The sequence below is a fragment of the Malaclemys terrapin genome, chromosome 2 (assembly GCF_027887155.1).
Source record: "Malaclemys terrapin pileata isolate rMalTer1 chromosome 2, rMalTer1.hap1, whole genome shotgun sequence".
Lineage (NCBI taxonomy): Eukaryota > Metazoa > Chordata > Testudines > Emydidae > Malaclemys > Malaclemys terrapin.
In genome coordinates, this window is record NC_071506.1 from 189,507,474 (window position 1) to 189,524,211 (window position 16,738).

The window sequence follows — 16,738 nt, forward strand, 5'->3', positions numbered from 1 at the left end:
TTGGGCCACTCTACCCCATAGCTAAGCCAGACGTGCAGGCTTGAGCTGAGGGAGATAGGCACGTAAGGCTTGTGCGCCAGCCCCTATTCTCCGAGAAAGGCAGGCGCACTCACCCCGCACCAAATGGGACCCACCTTAACCGTGTCACACCTTCATTTAAATTGATCACTAAATTTCAAGTATTTAAGTCTAAACGAATGGGGATGAGGAAGAAATGCAGGCTTTTGGGTCTAGAAGGAATACATTGTTGGCATCTTTTTCAGTGAAACCACCAATATCGTTTAGTTTTAACAAAAAGATATTTAAAAAAAAAAACTTCTCTGTACAATGCATAGAAATGGTAACTTTTCAATATTATCTGCTAGCTCAGATTGAGTCTCCTGCATTATAATGTTTGCAATGTGCTGAAGTATGGCTGATTAATGCTGGCTGACATCTGCCTGTTCCCTGGGACACTTATGAGAAAGAGATATGCAACTCCTGATGCTGTCTCATTAAGCATAATTATAAAATACAAATAAATTACAAAGAATTGCTTTTTGCAAGAACACTATTTTTTCTTCATTCTCTTAATATGACAGTCTCCCTTGTAAGGCAAAATGAGCAGGAATGGCAATACACATTATTATTATTTATTGCAGTAGCGCTCAAAGTCCCATTGAGGCTCAAGGCCTCACTATGTTAGGTGCTGTACAAACAAAGGGGAAGACACAGGAAGACTCCAATCGATTACTGTATTAAATTACCCCATCTTATTAGTCACCTCTCTAAGGGAAACAATCATATACAATCTATGCGCACACACTAGCATGTACGGGTCAAGATTTTCCAAAATCGATGCCTAAAATAAAGTGCCTAAGCCTAGTGCCTAAGGGAGCTAGATACCTAACCTGCTTAGGTGCTTTTGAAAATCCCACTAGATGCCTACCTGCTTTTGCAAATCTGGCTGTAAGTGCCTAAGTTTCTTCTGAAAATGGGATTAGGTGCTTTTAAAAATGTAGCCCCATGTGAGCAAATGGACAGACCTATAAGCAAAATAATGCAACACTTGCATAGTTCCTTTACAATTTCTAAGGCTGGATAAATAGAGGATGATCATAACTAATGGGATGGACAATATAATAGATTACTCTGGGCAACTCAGTGTAAGAATAAAATATAAGGAATCTTTGTATTGACACATTTTCTTTTTATTTCATGATCAAGGAAATACATAAGCAGTCTAATCTCTTCCATCCAGTATTACCGAGCTTGAAAAGCTATGTGTTAGCATTAACACCCCCCGCCACCAGATACTGTGCTATATTATAATAAATTCAGTAACCTTGAATCATACCTGAGAAATAGCTTCTCTCTGTCTTTCTCAGTCTACATTTAAAATAATCTTGTAAACAGTTTCAGCTACATAATTTATGTTGCAATTGACTAAAAGCAAAGCAAAATTTAATATTTGTGATGATGCCAATGAGTATGGATGATTAGATATTACGAGACTGGTTTAGGTAGAGTGGTTTCTGCATAGTTATAGTTATATGTTTTAAGTAAAATCTGAAAAGAATAAAATTTGAATCCCATTACTAGGCTTCTTCATTCAAAAGTGGTCTGTGTTGTGGTAATGATACGTCTAAAAGCTGCATGACACGATAGCTTTAAAGTTGATTATATAAAATAGCTACTTTAAAAACTAAAAATATGAAATACGCATATATCATTATAATGCAATTTTCAAGACAGTGCAGAAAATAACATGAGATAAACAAACAGCAAATGACCTTGGACCTGATTTACAAAGTCTGTATGTATCACATAGAGTCAGCCACTCTTGTGAATCTGAATGGAGCTCTGGGGTACATGTAAACACCTGAGTTATTAATTTTCACTGCTATAGTATGCAGGGAGTGAATGGGATTCAAAGGGAGAGAAATGTCTTTAATGAAAAGATTGTGCTGAGAAAAACAAATTGTACATCAGTCATTAGAGACTGAAGAGGAGCAGCTTGGAAAGTTTCCGGTATCTACTGAATATAGAACACAAACATCCAGTAGGGAGGCATGAACCAGTTCAGGCAAAATACTCAACCTAAAACCTTAACCTAGTCCCTGAGCTGAACAGCACTGCTAGCATTTGAACTATTTTTAGAGGTTTGGATGTATGAAAAAACCCTCAACTCCAGTCCCCCTTTACTAGGCTCCCTGCTTTTGATGCTAAATTTGCAGGGTTTTTGGGTGCCCATTAATTTGTTGTTAGGGTTTATACTAGGTTTTGCAAGTGGCCTTCCTCTTTAAAATAAAATACTACAACATGCCATTTTAATAGCCGCCCCCCCCCCCAACCAGCAGTGTCACTATAGAGCTCGGTTGTCCTTTATTTTCGTGATGGCTTTTTGGGGAGCTAGGAATGAGTTGTACAAAGGGACAGTGGTAAGGAGGAACTTCAGTCTAATGACCGCCTAGATGTGGGCTATAGTGGGACAATATTTTGCACAGATGCTGTCAGAAAAGCTCATCAAATCCAGGGGAGTCAACTATATAAAATATATAATGTCTTTTTGGGTTTGTTTCTTTGCAGAAGGGAAGGTTATTTTGTTTCCCATTCTCCCCATCACTCGCACACACCCAGAAAATAAAAAAGAACAAATGGTGAAAACAAAGATATATTTTGTTTCCCCTGTAGGCTTTATACCTTGGGCTTGATGGACTTTTCCAACTGCATCTCAGTTAGATATGACTGCAAACAACACTGACAACGAGAGCTGGCTGAAAACTGGGATTTCTAGTTTGCAAGCAATTTCGGCATTTCAAAATATGATTTAATTCCGATCTGAATATGTGTCAGAGCTGCCTGGGAGCTCCACATCCTCGAAGCTTGGGGTCCCCATCCCTAGAGCAGTTCACACTGGAGCTTCCCCAGAGCCTGCTAGGTAAGCGGTTAGACCCCTGACTGTGGTTCGGTGAAAGTTCATCAAACCCGACTCACTTTTGTGAGAAATTTAAGGTTCGCCAAACTGGCATTTTCCAATGAAACACTGTTCTGTAGGAAAATTTTCAACCAGCAATACTGACAAACCAAAGTAACTGCAAAGCCCTGATTGTATTCTGCCTCTGCCCTGCGCAAGCAGGATGCCACATCTTTCATATGTCATCTACCAACCGTAAGAATGATTCCACAAAGTCAATGGACTTTTAAAAGTTAAGGGGAGCAAAACAACTACCTGTTTTCTTTGAAAGCTAAGTAGTGTTAAGCAGCAGGTAAAATATATTGAGCTGTTGAGCACTGCCACTGATTTCATCTTCATCACAGTGCACTGACAGCAAAGTCATTAATCTTTAAGTTGGTACAAATAAAAGTGGAAGGACCAGGAGAAAATAATTGGTGGCTGAAAGTTCTGCAGTGCACACTGCTTGGCATACTATGTCCTTCCTTGACTGGGGGTGACAGTAATGTAATTTATTCTTAAGTTAAGACCATAGACATTTTATTGTTTAAAAATTCGGTATTGTCTTAGGTGATGTATTATGGGTATTGTTAGTGTTTGCCAATTGATTTTTATGCACTTCATTCATTAAGTTTAATAAATTAAGAAAGAAAATAACAAATACTTTGAGGATAACATTTTACATAGTCTATATATACGGTAGCACCATTTCATATAATTAAACCCTGTTATATTAACTTAGAAGCCTTTCAAAACTTTTTAGCAATATTCAAATATTATTGTGCATTTATATGGATAACAAGAATATGCAGCATTATAACAGCTAATGCTAGCAAATTCTGAAAGGGATTTTAATCCCATGCTTCAGGGTTTAAAATAATCTCTAACTGTTAGAGACCAGGATGGGGGAGGGCAGATTATCCCCCTACTGCAGGGTTCTTACATTTCTCCTAGGCAACATTTTTCAGGTGAATATTTTATTTGTCGAGAAATACATTTTTGGTGAATCTTCTCTTCTTGATTCAGAGGAGGGATTTGAATCCATATCTCCTACCTCCCAGGTGAGCATTTTAATCATGAAGCTAGAATCATTCTCTCTCTCTTTCTCTATGGCCCAATGAATATTTATGTATTTATATAACGAGAAACAGCATCGGGGCGGCGCAACCCATTAGGCGACCTAGGTGGTCGCCTAGGGCACTACAATTTGGGGGGTGGCGACCGCAGCGGTATTTCGGGGGCGGGACCTTCTGCTGCCTCTGTGGGGGGCGGCATTTCGGGGTCGGACCTTCCACCGCCTAGGGCGGCAGAAAAGCTGGCGGCGCTCCTGAACAGCATCAACAGAAGAGACTGAGAGCAAACCACCCCAGAATAGCCTGCCTTAGTTCAAGCCCCTGATCCAGCAGGGGGATTCAAATATGGGTCTTTCACACCTCAAGCAAGGGTCTTAACTGCTGAGCTAAAAGTTTATAAAAACACACATACACTCAGAGTTTTCTAGTCCAAAACAGATTCTTCCAGTTTACTGGAAAATTCCAAACATTTGTGGAAACAAACAAACCTCCCCCCCCACCGATGAAAAGTGGCATTGTGGGGTCTCACCCATAGCTAGTTAGACTCTGTAATGTTCACTGGGATGAGCATGAAAAGAAGAAGCAGATATGGCTCTGGATATACAATACCGAGCAAGAAGGTGTTATTTAACAGAGTAATCAAGCTGCTGAGTAAACCCATGATATTTTAATTGCTTTCAATTTTCACAGTTTGTTGTGTTTTCAATCTTGGAGAATTCTCAGTTCCTGAAGTCTTTGCTGCTATAGGCTAGGAGCATACAATGAAGCTCTGCCTCAAATATATTGGATCAGAGCTGAATATCAACTAGTGTCAACATGTGATAAAAAGGCTGTGGGTCCATAGATACAATCCCAAAAATTGGATAATATCAATAGAGGGGAAAACAGACAACAACAGGGATATTTTGCTGTGTTCCACAGTGAACTTAATCCCTAAATTCCTAATGACCTGAAGCTCTATCACCTTGGGCTCTTGACCCTATCAGATTTCACATGTGAAGTGTGACTGGGCATTGTCAGCACTTGGATGGGACATCTAAGAAGAAAAAGGAGGAGTAGAAGAGAATGGTGTGGATGATTAGTGCTGCTCTTCCCTCTGAACTAGGACTGAATGAATACTCCCCACCCCACAAATACTAACAAAAACAATACTTCTATTTCTGGGATGATGTCCTTCAAATAATATGTAAAACTGAGGTCTCAACCACTTGCTGTAGCGTAAGGGTTACTGTATCCCTGACCCTCCCACTTCCTAATAGGGTGACCAGACGTCCCGATTTTATCGGGACTGTCCCGATATTTGCTTATTTGTCCCGCGTCCCAACCTACCTTCGGTCGGGATGCAAATTGTCCCCCCCCATCCTGATATTTCACCTGTGTGATCTGGTCACCCTACTTCCTAAGAGCAACAAAAGAACCTTTAATCACTATAATGGGTCAGGGGACATCACTTTCACAACTTATCTTACAAATTCTTAGGGAAGGAACTGTCTTTTTGGTGTGTGTTTGTATGGCGCCTAGCACAATGGGGTCCTGGCCCAAGACTGGAGCTCTTAGGTGCTCCTGCATTACAAAGGATAGTAATCTGAAAGATGTTACTTCCCTTAGCAAGTGGATTTGTTGCACGATTTTGGCACTGGGGCAAATTCTTTCCACTCCCTGCTAACTGCTATCTTAGTCTCCTACTCAATCCCTGACTATCAGTAATGATAGCATTCAACTCCCACTTTCTGGGGAAGCAGAAAAGAGGCTGGAAATGCTCAGTGGTGACAGATAGCAGGAGAACTGCCAGAAAATTGAGATCTCTGTGGCTTTCTATTTCTGTAGAGGCTAGACAGGGGTAAATGTAATGGCTCCCATAGAATCCACACAACTTCAATAAGCCTAGCATTTACCCTTAGTATACACCCAACCCACTGAACAGCTGAATGTCAGATCCAAATGATGAAGAGTGCTGTATAAAATAGATTATTACAGATGGAGCTGGTAGCACCACTTACTACGTTTTCCCAACACTTTCCATCATAAAGACCCTGTTTGCAGTTGCTTAGAACTTTGCCAAACTTTTCCCTTTTGTGCTGAAATTTCCCACACTAGGTGTATGCCTCAAGCTGATTTTATTTGGATGACATAGCCAAAATGGCTCAGCTGTTTCTGAGAACAGGGCACAAACAACCTTAATTCTAGCATTTCCTAACTTTGAAATGCTTGATTTTGCAACCGAGCATTCATTTAACCTTTTTTTTTCTGGGTAATTATAAACAGGGAGAGTGCTAAATGCTGACTCCATAACATAACAAGAAATGGAATTAGCTCCTTATCTTTTTAGCACCAAAAATGAAAATAATGGTCTAGAGGGAAACTTGCAAAGTCACACCTGAGAAACTAGAATAAGGCTATTCGGTTGTGTGATAGGGAAAGAACAGCAATCAAGTCAATCAACTTCTCAGTTTTAAAAGATCTGGCTTATGCTGTAAGCATAGCAAAGAAAATTAAAAAAAAGCAGCACGGGTATTGCTATTTCAGGCTTTTATAAACTGAACAGGTGTTATTACTGTCCTCTGTGTTTTCTGGCCTGTCATTTTGCAAGATAACTTTAGGACTTTGAAAAATATGATTCAACATTTTCACAAAGAAGTGGCCTAATTCTACAAAATTTCATCAATTTCTGGGAAACTGAGATCGATCATGCCCATATGATGCCATGCAAAACATCAGAATATCATAGATGTTAGTAGATAAAGAGCTAATTCCATTTCTTGTTATGTTATGGAGTCAGCATTTAGCACTCTCCCTGTATATAATTACCCAGAAAAAAAAAGTTAAATGAATGCTCGGTTGCAAAATCAAGCATTTAAAAGTTAGGAAATGCTAGAATTAAGGTTGTTTGTGCCCTGATTATTTCATTTTTCCAGTGTTGTATAATGTGAAATGGATGGCTTGCACAATTGTATGTGGCTAATCTATGTATAAACATACTTGATTTTTGAAGTGCAACTGGCCAAATTAGGTGCATAACATGTGTGTACAATTTAGATACTTTCATTTACAAATTAGCCATATGCAACTGTGCATGTCCATCATTGAAACTAGTCAATCTAGTTATTTTGAATATATTTATATTTGTTTTCTTCAACTCTGTTTCTCCCAAGGATCTCAAAATGATTTTATACACAGTGATTAATGACATTTCACCACGAAGGTGAGAAACTGCAGATACATATTACAGAATGGTCAACTAAGGCGGGGGTTCTCACCCTTAACCTACTATTATGGGACCTATCATGACCCCATTCTCGTTCACATAGCATTGGTGGAAACTACTGTAATTATAGACACGGAAAAGTAATGCTAGCAAAGTATCCAATGTATGTTCCGCCAGTGGAAATGAGTAGGAGGAGCCAGAATCATGACCAACAGTTCTCTGTGAACCACCAGCAGGTGCTCCACAGAACACAGTTTGGGAACCTCTGAATCAAAAGCTCAGGGTATGTCTACACAGCAAAGAAAAACCTGTAACTGGCCTGTGTTAGCTGACTCGGCTTCGAGAGCTCGAGCTGCAGGGCTGTGTGATTGCTGTGTAGACGTGTAGATGCAGGCTGGATCCCAGGCTCTAGGATGCTGCAAGGTGGGAGGGTCCCAGGGCTCAGGCTCCAGACAAAGTCCAGAAGTCTACACAACAATGAAACAGCCCTGTAGACTGACCCCCACAAGCCTGAGTCAACTGGCATGGGCCAGCCAGGGTTTTTCTTTGCTGTGTAGACATACCCCCGAGAAGCTAAGGGTCAGATTTACAAAGATATTTGGATTACAAAGATGCAAATAGGTGCTTAGTGGGATTTTCAAAAGTGACTATGGGTTTGTCTACACAGGGATACTCAGGAAAATTAATCAGAATTAACCAAAGGTGTGAATTTAAAGTGGATTAATTAAACCACATCAAATCCCTATGGAAACACTTTTACTCAGAATTAAAGTGGCCTTAATTTGATTCAGTTTACTTCATTCTCAAAGTGAATTAAAGCCACTTTAATTCTGAACAAGAGTGTCCACACAGAGATTTAATGCTGTTTACTAATTGACTTTAAAAGTTAATTTAAATTAATTTTCCTGTGTATCCTCAGGTAGACACACCCTAAGTGAGTTTGGCTCCTAAGAGCCATTGATTTCAATGCTTAGGAACTTTTGAAAATCCCATTAGGCACCTATCTGCATCTTTAGGTACCTAAATACCTTTGAAAATCTGGCCTTAAGTGATTTGCCCAAGGTCAGACAGTGAGTCATTGACACAGCCATGAACAGAACCTGAATACCAGCACCCAATCCATAATCCAACCACTAACACACATCACGTGTAAACCTTAGTGATCTTTTATATCCTGTGAAACTTTCTTCCATGCCCTTGCTAAAGGGTAAACTAAAAGTTATTAAGTAAAGGAATGTTGTATGCTGTAGAGTGCTCTGTCAAATACTTTACACAAATAAAAGAGAATTTTGCAAAGACACTGGAGGAAGAAGCTTTGATTTCCAAAGTGTGACTGAGGATAAACAAGAAAATTAGGCTGTCTGCAGCCACTTGATTTATTCCCAGAGTCAAGAGCACTGATGATAAAGTGGTTCTGAATTACTTCATCAACAATTTACTTTTGCTTTAGTGACATCCCAGTGTTATTTCCCTTCATTTGTTCCCCAATACTGACATTGGTCTGATTCATTGTTAGTTTGGAAACCACCACTTTTCTCATAGATATTACCCACACCTCTCCAATCCTGGCTCTAATTCTTCTCGGTTGCTACTCTCATCTTCCCCAAGACCACCAAACACTTCTCAAAAGATCAGCATCCCAATCAATACTCATCAACCCTACTCATTCTATACCTGTCTGTAATGACTGTGTTCTTATTCTATTTGCATTGTACTGCACTAACTCATACTGTCGTCTTATATAATATGATGATGGCTGCTATTCAAAACCAACAAACTAACCCTCCTAGTAGCTTCTGGGATAGGTACTTAGTTACTTGTTTAGTACAGCCTGTCTATCTCTGCAGTGACATGATACCATATAAATAATAATAGTGTTCAGTATAAGAAATTTAATGCATTTAATCTAACAATATGCAATCTAGGAAAGCTCTGTCTAGCAGTTGCTTAAGGAAGCACTTGATGCAGACAACAGTAGCAAATGATTCTACGGGGTAGGCAGACTGTTTATCCTCCTGAGACCAAGGCTCAATCTTGTCATTAAGCATTGACTATAAGCTCTTGAATGAGTGACCTTTGTTAGACCAAGCAAGCTGAACCCTTTTCATGCAATCTGGTTCATTTATATAAAGCGTAATTTCATAGCAGGCACGAATAATAGGTACTTCACTGAGATCAATGTTAACTTAATTAAAGCTGAAGGTGAAGCACTTGCAACCCTATCCTTTCTCTGTGTCTGTTTTTCTCTCCTTGTGCAGCATTGCCACTTTTATTATTACTTAATATTTATACTGCAGTAGCATTCAGAGATCTCAATCACTATTGAGACTCCATTGTGCTAGGCACTGCACAAACACATATGAAGATACAACCCCTGTGCCATACAGTTTTTGTGCTATAATTAGTCTTGGAAGGATTAGATTTTCATTAGTAAATGTCAGTCAATGTCAATTTCACCAAACACACAAACACTGATGAAAAAATATTTCTATCAATAATAACTGAAATGTACAGATAGGCAAAGTAAGAAAAATGGTGCTTGAGAACTTATTAGAGTTTGATCTAGGGATATTTACTTAGTATATTTTAACATGTGAGGTTGAGAATTTGTGTTTTAATAGTTAGAAGCTTTAACTTGTTGAATCTGATTGTCTACTGTCATTAAGTAGTTTTTGTCTGACCCTTCCGTCTTATAATTCCCCACAACTATGAAAATGTAAATTGATAAAAATCAGAAAAAAAATGCTTAAAAATAAACTGTCCAAATCATAAAATAAAAATCAAATTCTACCAAGCCTATGATCCATTGTTATAGCCACTGACCACTAGGGGCTGCTTTTATGAGCACAATTATGTCTGCTGAATCCACAGCCAAACTATCCACTGTCTTCTTTGCTGTCTCTTCTGCTCCACTTAGATGGAGAGAAAGATGGGGACAAATCTGTCAAGCGCTGCGTGGCTGACAGGAAGAACCTATTTGCAAGGTGGAAGTGATGGTGTAAGGGCTGGCCAAAGCAGAAGAGGAGCTGTTAGTGGCCTGCCCATCCACTTCAGCTTCTGCAAAGTTGCAAAGCTGGGGCAAACTGCCAGACAGCACTTGTTCATTTGCTTTCCTTTGGGTGGCTGCATAATGCTTTTTCCTACTCCTGTGAGCAGGCTTCTCACACTGTCTCAAAGGTGTGTGTGTGCTCCTGTGAACAGGTTTCTCATACTGTCTCAAAGGCTGAGGCTGTGTGTGTGTGTGTGTAGTCTGTGACTTTTTCCTTTGTGTTGCTCTGATGGCACTATTTGTGATGTCATCACAGCAGCATGTCTTAAACCAGGAGGTGCAATCAGAGGCTGCAAAATAGGGAATAAAATATAACCATCCACAACATTCAGTTTGAGTGCTTTTTAAAACCCCAATTGGGAGTCTACAATTCACCCAAGTTTACAATCCACAGAGGTCTAGAATATTTAAACTATTAATAAGCTTTGCATGTAAACCATGTTAAGCTATCTTGCAAACAGTTATTCAGCTCACTATAGCCAATGATCATGATGCTCCCTTCTGACCTTAAAGTCTAGGAGTCTATACATCATTACAGCTTTATGACTAATCCTAACTATGCATTTATTTATTTAGGTTAGCCAGGCCCCATTACATCCATATAGCCACTGTAGATAACTTTATTGTAACTTTATGTCCTATTTTACATCTCTGAAGTCTTCAGTTCATTTATGTGGTTTACACTGTTCATTTTTCCTACTCTTGCTTTATAAGCTAATTTTTAGTACTTCTAAAAACATTAACACAGAAACCATCCAGGTTTAGGAGGCATCAGGGCTATGACACAAAATGAAAGCAGAGAAAATCAAAATTAGCTCTTAAAGTCCACAGGCACCTTGTCTAGTGCGTATAGAGGGCATTGCACACATTACCCTTTGAACATCACTTATAGCAGGTACAGTATGTTAAAGACTCCACACTATTTAATATTACACATAACATAACTACATTAAAAGAATATTAAGGTTTCAAAGTTAAGCACTCAAAACTTAGGAAATGTGAGAATTACGGTTGCCCAAGCAACCTTAGTTCATCCTCCTTTTACATGTGTGTTATGATAGTCTTTAATTGCATCGTTACATAGTTTTTTCTCCCAGGACCTTTGCCCCATTCAGTGCACAGGCTATACCATGCTCCTTCAGTGAGCAGCTATTAAATATTTTGTTTTATCTTCATTGTTCAGTGGCCTTATTTACTGCACTCTATTCAAGCCCTGCTCCGAATACAGAATGCTTCATTTCTTCATGGGCTTTTCTATGGTGCTCATCACTATAGTATCTGAGTGCTTCACAAACATGAATTAATTTATCTTCACAACATCCCTGTGATATTATGCCCCTCTTACAGTTGGGGAACAGAGAAATTAAGGTAAAAAAGTGTTCACTAATTTTGGGCACCCAGTTTGAGACATATCAGATCTGACTTTGCAGAGTACTTAGCATTATACAGCACTTTGTATGTTCAAAGTACAACTTCCATTGACTTCATACATAGCTGAGTCTGCAAATCAGACCCCCATGTCTTAAATTGGGCACCCAGAAAAGGAGGAACACACAATTATTGACAACCTGTGAAAAGTTTGGTTGAAGTAACTTGCCCAGCATCACATAGGAAGCTCTGTGGCAGAGGCAGGGATAGAATCCAGTTCTCCAGGGCAGCATTCAATGGCATTAACCATGAGACAGTACTTCCTCTTTCTGCAATCCCCTGCCTCATTCACTACACACCTTCCAACTTCTGCAACAAACGAGGCAGGGGTCCTAAAGGCAACATCCTCCTTTACTACACATCCCAGAACAGTCCATCATGAGCAATGAATGAGCAGGAATCCTATAGAAAAATATAGTAAATGATCATGTAATTAAACACTTCAGGATCCATATGCACAAGGGGGACAAACTAAGGTTTCACAGGCTATCTTAATTTTGGCATTTCCTACATTTTGAGTAGTTAACTTTGTAATCTTAATATTATTTTAATTAAGTTTCTGTGTGTAACTTCTCAGTAGTTTTTTTTTAAAGCAAACTGAAAAAACTCCCCAGAAATTCCAATATGTGACATCATATTGATACCCACATGGTTCATCAGCAGGACAAGAATCTTTAAATCCACCACACAGACCTCTGCCATTTGAGTTAGTGGAGGAACTGGTAGGAGTACTATGTTATCATCCTCTGTGTGGACGAGAGGGGGATGCAATACTTTGTCAGTGGATTTCACATGTATTTTATTGACTGCACGGGAATACTGAGACTGGAATCTTGGGTTCCATTGCTGCCTCTGGAGAGAAGCATGTGCTATGACTCTTCTACCTGTTCCCCCTTGTGTCCCATTCTGTCCAACCTATCCCTACCCCAGTCCTGTCTCTTTCCCACCCCTGGATCATCATACAAGTTCCATTCTTTTTGCCTAATTAATCCCAATCTTCACTCTTCAGGCTTTGCATCCCAGCCCCAGTGCCCTTGCCCCACCACACTTAGTTTTCCACTCTGGGCTCTCCTTCCGAGGCTCAGTCTCCCCCAGTAACTACATGTCTCTCCATCCTCCGAGGCTCCTTGTCCAGCTATTCCCAGCTTCCCCATCCTGGCTCCTCATCCAATCTGTCTCTCCTCTTCTCCTTCAGCTTCCAGTCATACCCCCCACCCCAACCTTAGTTTCCCCTTTTCCTGGCTCCTTGTTCCAGTCTCTTCCCAATTACAGCCATTAGTGCCAAAATTCGAAAGTACTGCTGCAGAGACTGATGCAGGAAAGTCCCAACGCAGGCAGCTGCTATGCTGCCTGGAACCGAAAGTTGAACAATGATGCATTGGGGACCCCTGTTAACATTCTGTCACCACTAAATTGAATGGAGGGTTGGGGTGATCTCCAGATACTGCTAAATCATCCTAGTCAGAGATGCCTCATCCCGGAGGCTCAACAAAATACTTCTGAAAAGCAAATGTTTTGACTTTGGCATGGATTAGATGGCACCAAAAGATGTGCATCCAAAAAAATGAGGACATTGCCTCCAGTCTCACCTTCTAGAACTTCATCCCTGCTTCTGATTATACACATTGAACATTACACTATAATAATAGATAATTGGAACAGTTCCCATAAAAAATAATTGTAACGGTTTCCAGCAAAGTGCAGCTTGCTCGTCAAATGGTGTTGTCTCTTTCCTTGCTTACGGTTATAAATAAATAATTTGTTTCATATTGGAAACAAAATGAATAAAATCCACCACTCTGTACCCTTGGCACACATGCTAATGGGGAGGAGGGTGAGATTTTGTGGGGGCCCCTTTCTGAAATATGCCAAAAACTCCAACTATTACTGGATTTGAGGAAAGGAGGCCACAGTAGTCAGTTATTTCCCTGCACATTTCCTTCAAAGCAAGTGATGCATTAGTTAATATTTTCTGTACAGTACATGGAAACCGCTATACATGGACACACTGTCATTGCCTCGAGCAAAGAAAAAGCACAGATGTCCGAAATGGCATCATTTTCCTTATTATGACAATATCTTCCTTGTGTCATTACCATAGCTCTCTGCTACTACACTGGAACATCTAGCTGGTGTTCCAGTCAGTGTCCCTTGCATGACTTGCTATTTCTCTTCCCTCTGTGTAATCCTAGCTCCTCAGCTCTGCATCATATCCTGACGACTATCTCTGTCTAGTATTGACTTCTCTTTCTTTATCTCTGTAGTGTTCTATTGCTCATCCTGTAACATGCCTCACACCATATTACCCCAGCATTTCCTAAGCTTGCTATGAAACCAGTATTTCTTTGTTTGATTTTTTTCTCCATCCTAGAATATCATTCTTGCAGATCCTACAAATATTCCTCTAACATTCCCACTGTGTATTTTTCATACTTCATTCCCATATTTATCCCGGCCGTTTCATGTCACCATTCATGAATAGTCCGATGAATTACTGAATTAAATGAACCACTGTTTCAAATACCAACAAGTGGCTACCAATGTAAAATATGCTCATAAAAGTAAGAATCTTATTGATTACTGAATATTCCAAGACATGACAAAAGAAATAAACAATTATACTCAAACGTCTTAACTTTTAAAAAAGCGGGAAGAAAAGTTCCTTAGGTTAGACCAAGATTCATCCTTCCTATAAAGAAAATAAGTTTTCTTGATGTTATTTATTGTAAAGCATCACTATAAAAAGCAAAAAAAAAAAAAAAAAAAAAAGGAAGAGGTGTGAAAAACAAAATCTGTGAACAGAGAGATCAAATTTGTAAACAGAGATTTTAAATTAAAACATGCTATGCCAAATGTTACTGCCAACTCTTCCTATTTTTTTTAGAAAGATTCAGTAAAAACAGTTTAGCTGCTTCCAAGAACAAGTTTAGGGAAACACATGTTGTTTTGCTAATGATAATATATACTGAGGCTAAGTGGGACTTTCCCTACAATTGTTCTTCCTACAGAGGAACAATTATTCACTACAGAACTCCGATCCAATCTTAGCACCATACATCCTGTGTACTGAATGAAGTAGGAATCCTGTAGGGAAAAGAGTATGTTATGAAGTAATTAAAAACTATTGTAACAGATCTGCCCAAGGAGGATGAATGAAGATTACAAGGACAGCCTTAATTATGGGCTTTCCTAACTTATGAGTAAGGCTCAGATTTTGCAATGGATATTTTTAGTAAAAAATCACAGACTGGTCACAGGCAATAAGCAAAAATTCATGGAAGCCCATGACCTGTCTGTGATTTTTACTAAAAATATCCCTGGCAAAATGGGGAGGGAGGAGCACTCACAGCGCCTGAGCTGCTGCAGGTGTGCCCCTCGCCGCCTCTCCTGGCTTGACATTGTGGGGAGGGCTCCTGCCGCCCGCAGCAAGTGGGAGCTCCAGGGTCCCCCTGCCACCCGTGGTGGCTAGGATGTCTGGGATCTGCCCATGGGGATTGGGAGCTCCAGGGTCTCCCTGCCACCCTTAGTGGCTAGGATGTCTGGGATCTGCCCACTGGGATTGGGAGCTCCATGGTCCCCCCACTGCCCGTGGGGACTGGGAGCTCTGGGGTCCCCCTGCTGCTGGCGGTTAGGAGCTGCTGGTGGCCCAGCGGCTGAGATCTGTGGGGCTGCTTGCTGACAGCTCCAGCCCCAGGGCAGAAAATGTCATGGAGGTCTTTAGAAGTCACAGATTCTGTGACTTCCGTGACCTCCATGATATAATCACAGCCTTACTTATGAGTGTTTGACTTCGTAGTTTTAGCCTTTTTCAAGGGCGTTTGTTTTTATACAATAGACATGCATGTTGCTTAGGTACCATGGAGTCTGACATTATAGAAATAGAACAGCCAGCCAGCCAGGTAATTTGGAATACTGATGGTCCCCAAAAGATCTGTATTTATATTTTACAAACAAACACTTATATATAAAAAACCCCCTCACAGCCATGCCAATAAATATAAAAGTTATTAAGAGAGGTTGGCCATTCTCCTCCTGAATTGCACAGTATTACCATATCATGTGGAATCTTATTGTGCCATTAACCACATGGCTGTTGGATAACAAATACAGCCAAATGTGCATCATAAAAGTTTCCTAAATTACTGAACTTTATGATGCAGAAAATAAAGACTCTAACCATAGAAGAAGCCACCCTAGGTCTGCTTATTACTGACAAGGGCACATTGTTTCAGGAAAAAAAAATAGTAGGGAACCAGGGAACCAGTGGCTTGAAGCTAATTGTGTTCAGCATAGTAAGGAATGAGTTAACAAACTGCAGCAATTTATGAGTATCAGATTTCACAAAAACCATTTAAGAAGTGAGGGGTAAGACCATAGGACCATGACAGAGTTTTGGTAATAGTTTTAACAACTCACTTACCATTGTTTAGCATCAGCATCACAGTTGCAGTAGTATTTGGGATCAGTACAATTGCGTTCAATGCCACAGGCACATTTCTGAATGCCAGGTCCAGAGCCACCCCAATAGTAGTGCTTCTCATTGGCTTTTCCAACCCACCAGGTGTATGGATTCCCATCTGCAAAGAACAAGAATGGAGGGTTAGATGCATCAAAGGTGATAGGGGTCCACAATGCCACACAGCTGGATACAATTGTCTAATATGTAAGTGGTGTTAACAACACACAGCTGGAAAAGCAACATATCCATCATAAATGAACAGACATTCCACTGCCATTGAAAGGACACTGTCAGATTAAAACCAAAATTTTTATCTGTACCCATACCACCTTCTATTATACAACAGGAAACTTTTAAAATCTATTTTGCTTTTTGCTATTCATGCTCTTTATTTTTATTGTATAAACTAAGAACAGTTAAACAGGCTGGAAGGGTTCACATGAATCTCAAATTCCAGTTCTTATGCATTAGAGATATGATGCAATATCTGGGCTGCAGCTACTGTAGGGGAATATGTATTTGTTTTGTTTTAAAAATAACACCTCACTGGAAACTAATTCGTTTTCACTGGAAAATAAACACCTACACT

At 39.9% G+C, this 16,738-nt stretch overlaps 1 protein-coding gene across 1 annotated transcript in view; it reads right to left on the minus strand.

Annotated features, from left to right (window-relative positions):
- CNTNAP2 (contactin associated protein 2) overlaps positions 1–16,738 on the minus strand; it is a 1,643,672-nt gene that overhangs the window by 259,352 nt on the left and 1,367,582 nt on the right. Inside the window, exon 14 of the mRNA XM_054019209.1 lies at positions 16,111–16,267. Within this exon, the coding sequence (XP_053875184.1) occupies positions 16,111–16,267 (157 nt within the window). The remainder of the gene's footprint in view (positions 1–16,110; positions 16,268–16,738) is intronic.